At 33.9% G+C, this 6,000-nt stretch overlaps 1 protein-coding gene across 1 annotated transcript; it reads right to left on the bottom strand.

The window, feature by feature from the left end:
* Window positions 1-3,183: 3,183 nt before the first annotated feature.
* Window positions 3,184-4,442, bottom strand: LOC120143397 (probable BOI-related E3 ubiquitin-protein ligase 3). Its single transcript, XM_039157727.1, has 3 exons — window positions 4,307-4,442; window positions 3,940-4,234; window positions 3,184-3,834 (listed from the first exon to the last, which is right to left on the bottom strand). Exons 1-3 carry the CDS (start codon window positions 4,360-4,362, stop codon window positions 3,253-3,255), a joined length of 933 nt encoding a protein of 310 aa, XP_039013658.1. The 5' UTR covers window positions 4,363-4,442; the 3' UTR covers window positions 3,184-3,252.
* Between the last annotated feature and the right edge of the window lie 1,558 nt (window positions 4,443-6,000).

Here is a 6,000-nt window from a genome sequence, read left to right as displayed (position 1 = left end):
GTGGATGGTCCATTATTAATATGGGTGGTCACCCCTTTAGCAATTGCCTAATGAATTGTCGGAGGGACAGCACATTATGTGTGACGCATTTATGATGTTGGATGACAGTACCATCCATATTTCCTTCCGATCTTTGTATTGTCATCTTCATCTACCGTGCTCATATATTTTTCACTATTTTCATCTACCATGCTCATATTTTTTTTTATGAATCTAAGGTTCTTACAAGTGATAGTTTATGTTCTAAAGATTTTTAATCATTTAACAATAAACGCTCAAATACTCTGTAGTATCTGATGTTCGAACCTGTGACCTCTAAGAACAACAATCATTCTTCTAACCACTTAACTAACTTAGTTCATGTATATATTATAATTCGGTATATATAAATCTCGAAAACTTGATGTATCTTAAAACATTTTACATCAATTATCTTATTGTATTGTCCTTTTCAACTGTAGAAGAGAATAACCTATTTGATCTCAACTTACTTCAATCATAATCTCTCTCGTGAAATTTGGGATATATAGTTTGCCCTATATGTGTACAACATTATCCTATTCCATCGCATTGATTGTTAGATATCGTACCTTGTACCCTTCCCTCAACCTCAAAGTTACACAAACCATTACAAGATAGTACTATTACAAACACTTTTTAGACAATGTACACATTCATGCATAGTGATTTGTGAAAGAGATTGATAAAAAACAATGCATAATGATTTTAACCAAATACAATAATGGGGGGACTAAGTGCGTTGGGTTTGTTAACGTTATCCCTAAGAACCTCTAAATGGTATGGACAGGAGATTACAATAATTTTTACTTGAGTCCACAAAACCATATATATATTGGTAACATAAACTTTTCGTATGACATGAGCACAGGTGTAATCGATATAATAAATAAATAATTAAAAAAATTATATTTTATACCCACTCTTAACTAAGAGTGGATTCACCACTGCTTAAGCACATGGATATTGAATTATTGGAAGAAGCTTATATGTACCCTTGCACAACAATGTAAGAGTCAATCTAGGGAAAAAAATAGTGGATGCAATAAGGTTATATTAAAGGAGGTTACAAGTTACAACTAAAGACATATGTCGGTAAAACCGTAAATCTATCATTGTTAATAAGATTAATAAAAATCACATATGTCGATCGAACCTTAAATCTATTATTGTTAATAAGATTTTTTTTTTTTATGTTTGATCTTTAGTATTCTCTCCAATGTTTCATTCAGTAGGTGGGTTTTTGTTGGATTGATTTTGCAATAAAAAAGTCTCTCCAATTTTTTTGCCTTATCCCACAAAATTGTTGAAATCCAATGTGAAAAGTAGAGTCATGGCACAAGATCATTGAAATTCACTCTTAGGGGTGGAAGGACCTTCATTGTGAAGATATGATGGTTTCATGCATTCTTTGCTTTAGGGTTTGTGGGATTCTTTATCTTTGAAACCCACCACACCACACCTTTCAAAAGGAAATGGCGTTAGAGATTTCAACCTTCTTCCTTTATGCTCAATATTACCCTACCATTGGATTTGAAAAACATGAGCTATCAAAATCATTATGCTTTTAACTTGATTCCCACTACTCTCCATTGATATGTTCCCTATCAACAAGTTTTTCTCACTAAGGTTCTGTTTTTTCTCTTCCTAATTTTCATAGTTTTGATTCACATTTCACACTAACTAAGAAATGATAGAATAGGGCTACCACAATTATAGTTATACCTAACTTATGTCTTATCAATTTTCCTATTTCATTATATGAAATAATAGGTTAAAGAGAACATAATATATAAATATATACTATTTATATTTTTTAATTAATCATTGGTATCTGATCTATTGACCGACTCATCAAGATCGGATTTTGCAGAGGCCTATTATGGGGGGCGACCCTCTCAACCCATTTTGCTACATATGCAAACGCCAAGATTCGAAACCCTGCCCTTACTTAAGGAATCGAGTGTCTCATCCCACTAGACCAATTGATTGGTTATTGGTTACACTATTTATATTTATTTCACCACATTATTATATTTTTAGTATTATATTAATATTTATTTGATTGAAAATTTTAGTGAAACTATTTTATATACTTCAGATAAAATTTAGATTCTATAAAAATATTTATTTAAATAATATTTAATATTAAATAATTTTCCTTTCGGTATATAGGATAATGATTCAAAAAAAAAAATTGGTTGTCCTCTGGTTCTTAAGGTTTCACCTTGACTAATCCAGACCGACCCAGACAACACACCTAACTTTAGTGAGTGAGTCTCTCAACGGAGATTTTTTACATACACAAATATTCGAACTCGAGACTTGTTTATAAACGATATCAAACTGCTTACTACTTAAACTAACCTTATTAGTATAATAATTCAAAATTTTAATACTTGATTATATATTAAAAATAATATATTTTCGATGAATACGATACAAATAAAAAAATAAATTCGAAACTTCACGTACACATATGTCCCTCTCTTAACTTCCCCGTTGACTCCACCCGTTTACGGCGCGCGTCAACTTACGCCCCTATTTGCCTTTGCTTTTTCCTTCTCTAATGTGTCGGGTAAGTGCCCTTCTTTGGGTCCTACACCCTTTCTGGATTTGCCTTTTTAACTCACTTCGCTAACATGCGCCAACTGTTGTTCTATCATGCGACTCACCGATAGCATAAATCCCACTTACTACTTTTATTCTTTGGGTCCTACACCCTATTTGTATTATTCTATCATTTTCTCTCGTTGAAATATATCTATAATAACATTTAAACGTATGATTGAATTGATGTTATGATTTAAATCCTAAACATTAATTTAATTGAAAATATTAACAATTATATTTATATTTGATAATTTATATAATTTTAAAACTTAACTATCTTAAATTATATTTTCTTGGATATGAGTTTAAACTTTAATGTTATTTTCATTTATATATTTTTTATAGATAAATATAAATTGACATAAAATTAATGACAAATGCAATTGTGTTTTACGGGAAAAAATGTTGATTTTGAAATTTAATTTTTTTTTGAAGTTATTCATTTTATCAATAATATCTATTCTGAAATTTTATTTATATTAGTCTCGGATGAAAAATTTATGTTGTTGATATATACATGTGATGGACTAAAAAATATTTATAGATCTATTATTGTATATTATATTTTAATATTTTATTGTATAAAAATAATTAAACGCCGTAAATACATGCATTATTATTTTACGACATTTTGATATGAAGGATTGCGTTCTTTGGAGATTTACAAATTGGACAAATAAGAAGGCGAGACCCACAAACGGTACACAAGCACAAATGCCTGCACGGTAACAGCAACACACAGGATTCCTCCTCCCCACAGTTCCGGCATAGCCTGCTGCCGTCTCCATTCTTCTCGCCGGAGCCCGCCGCTCCCAAGAGCGTGCGTCTCTCCACCTCCCAACTGCTGTCACAACATGATTGTGCATCGTCAACCTCATCTGCCATGGCAGTCGTTTGTAATCTGACACCAGGGTTTCTCTCGCCGACCTTAACCTGCTGCGCCGCCGCTGCAAGGACTTGTTCTAGGTTGGACCGGAGGGCAGTGGCGGTGGCCTCATTGGTTTGAGCCAAGTCTCGCCATATTTGGTTCTCTATGCAAAGTGATTTCACCCTTTCTTCAAGCGCCCAATTTAATTTCTCAATCTTCTCGATTTCCTCGTCTTTTCCTCTTAGTTTCTTCGTTACTCTTTCTTCAACGGCTTCCATTAATTTCTGGGCCTGCCTCTTCCTTTTCTCTTCTATTTCCGTCCTCATTTCCTCCATCTACATCAAATAAAAAAACCCCCAAAACCCATCAAATTCAAAACATGCAATTTTCTGAATTTCAACCGATTAAGAAAACAATTAAATCCTTAAAGAAAGGCTTACATGTTGTGAGATAAGGCGATCGATATCAAACTGTTGCTGCTCCATATGAAAGGAAATATCGTTGATGTTATGGGGCTGCCATTGAAATAAGTCTCTAGAACGCTTCAATGGAAGATTGTTGCACGTCAAAGTACTCTCCGATTTGATCGCCGGTGCAACAGTCTTTTGATCGGTAACCAAAGAGTTATACGAAGGAAGCAATCCTTGTGTCGCCGCCGCAGTCGATAATGGAACTCCATATCCCATCCGGGTTTCAAACATATTCCCGTTTGCTTCAAAAGGAATCATCATTTCCCTGGAAAAAGAACAAAGGGAAATGTAAGAGACTAAATATTATGGGCATTGGGCTTCGATCTTAAAAGCAAACCTGGTAGCTAAGAATTGAGGAGAGAAGAGGTTGAGATGCGAAGCTTCAACTGCCATAGATTGAAGAAGAAGATTTGGGGTTTGCTTTGGGATTTAAGGACGAAAACTGAGAGAGAGAAGGGACATGCAATAGAGGTGGCAAGGCTGGATTGTGGGGTTTATTTAGGGTTTGGTTCGGGTTAGAAATAGATTTACAAATTAAATTAAATTAAATTAAAATATTTGTTTTTTCAGTTTTAGAATAGATTTGTAGGTAGAGAAGGAAATTTGGTAACTTTTTTCTAATAAATTGAGGTGATTATAATTTAGTATTTTTTTAAAAAAAATTAATCATTTATTAATAAATATTTAAATATTTTATAAACGATAAACAATGCGCTCAAACCTATAACCTTTATTGACTAGGGACAGAATAACTATATATTAGCATGAGTCAAAATATTAAACTTTTCAAGAAAAATATAAAGATATATTAGGTATTTAAACACAAAATTTAACAATGTTAAATTTATCTAATATTTAAAATTTTAATGACTTAAAATATTCTTAGACTAAGAATTTGAGAACATGAGATTATCTTTATTTAGTTCGGTCCCTACTTAATTAAATATTTAATATTTTTTATATTTTTAAATTAAATATTTATTTTTACATGAATTAAAATACTATTAGATAAAAATTTATCGACTATAATTTTTTTTACAGGGGTTGATACTTCTTTAGACCTCAACAATGCTTCGTCCATTGAAATAGTGCATTGAAATGATCAAATAATATGTAAAAATTTACGAAAGAATGTTTCTCGGTGAAATAGTGCATTGAAATGATGGTGGAAGTGCTTAAGTTGATGTCCATGGATGTCAAGCCTATTTATTAATATTGTTACACCACAATTTAGGGGTAAAAATTTATTAATATAAAGTATCGAATTAAAGTTGTAATAAATGAAAATTAGGACCAAATTATTAGTTTATGAAATTTTGGGTTAGTTTTGGAAATCTAGGAAGTTCAGGGACTTAGCCTTAAATCTTCCCAATTTCTCGGGAAAATTAATATCAATTCCCCTCCCCTGATCAGATGCAAAAATCCCCAATTCCCCCTAAAATCCTAACCCCGCCGACTTTCATTCCCATGATTCCGTCGCCATCTGACCACCTTAGCCAACGCCGCTACCCCCAAAACGACCGTCTTCTTGCTCTGATCAAAACCCGACCCTTATCCCATCGTAAACCGAAGTTGTTCGCTGTATAGTAGTTGAAGAGTTCAACGAAAACACCCTCGTGTGCCTCAGTTTTTTGCAAATTTCAACTGAACCGGTGACCGACATAACTCATCGCCTGCACTAGCTTGCTCCTTGTCGTAGCCCGCAAAAAAACCCATCCCTTGGGTCGATCCATTGTTGTTGTTTCCTCAGTCATCGGCGGTGGGGTAAGTTAGGTCACTTTTCGGTTGTTTGTGGTATTTAACAATATATGTTGGATTAATTTTTGATGAATTGGATGTTGGGATCGAACAAGGAGTGTTCAACCATCCACCCCGAGCCCGCCGCCGACGTCACGCACCGCCCCACTTGATCCAAGGAATTTTACATAACCGGGTCGAGCTGACCCGCCTGCCCGATCCGACCCGACCCACCTCATTCAGTCCAATCACAAAGTTAACTCATCGAGTTAAGTCGTTGACTTTGATCGAGTC

The sequence above is a fragment of the Hibiscus syriacus genome, unplaced genomic scaffold (assembly GCF_006381635.1).
Source record: "Hibiscus syriacus cultivar Baekdansim isolate YM2019G1 unplaced genomic scaffold, ASM638163v2 tig00110847_pilon, whole genome shotgun sequence".
NCBI lineage: Eukaryota > Viridiplantae > Streptophyta > Magnoliopsida > Malvales > Malvaceae > Hibiscus > Hibiscus syriacus.
This window is presented reverse-complemented; position numbering and strand designations above follow the sequence as displayed.

Coding starts and splice junctions, on each gene's coding strand:
- LOC120143397 (XM_039157727.1), bottom strand. CDS start 4,362: ATGGCAGTTGAAGCTTCGCATCTCAACCTCTTCTCTCCTCAATTCTTA. Junction 4,235..4,306: donor CCTCAATTCTTAGCTACCAG/GTTTGCTTTTAA, acceptor TTCTTTTTCCAG/GGAAATGATGATTCCTTTTG. Junction 3,835..3,939: donor ATCGCCTTATCTCACAACAT/GTAAGCCTTTCT, acceptor TATTTGATGTAG/ATGGAGGAAATGAGGACGGA.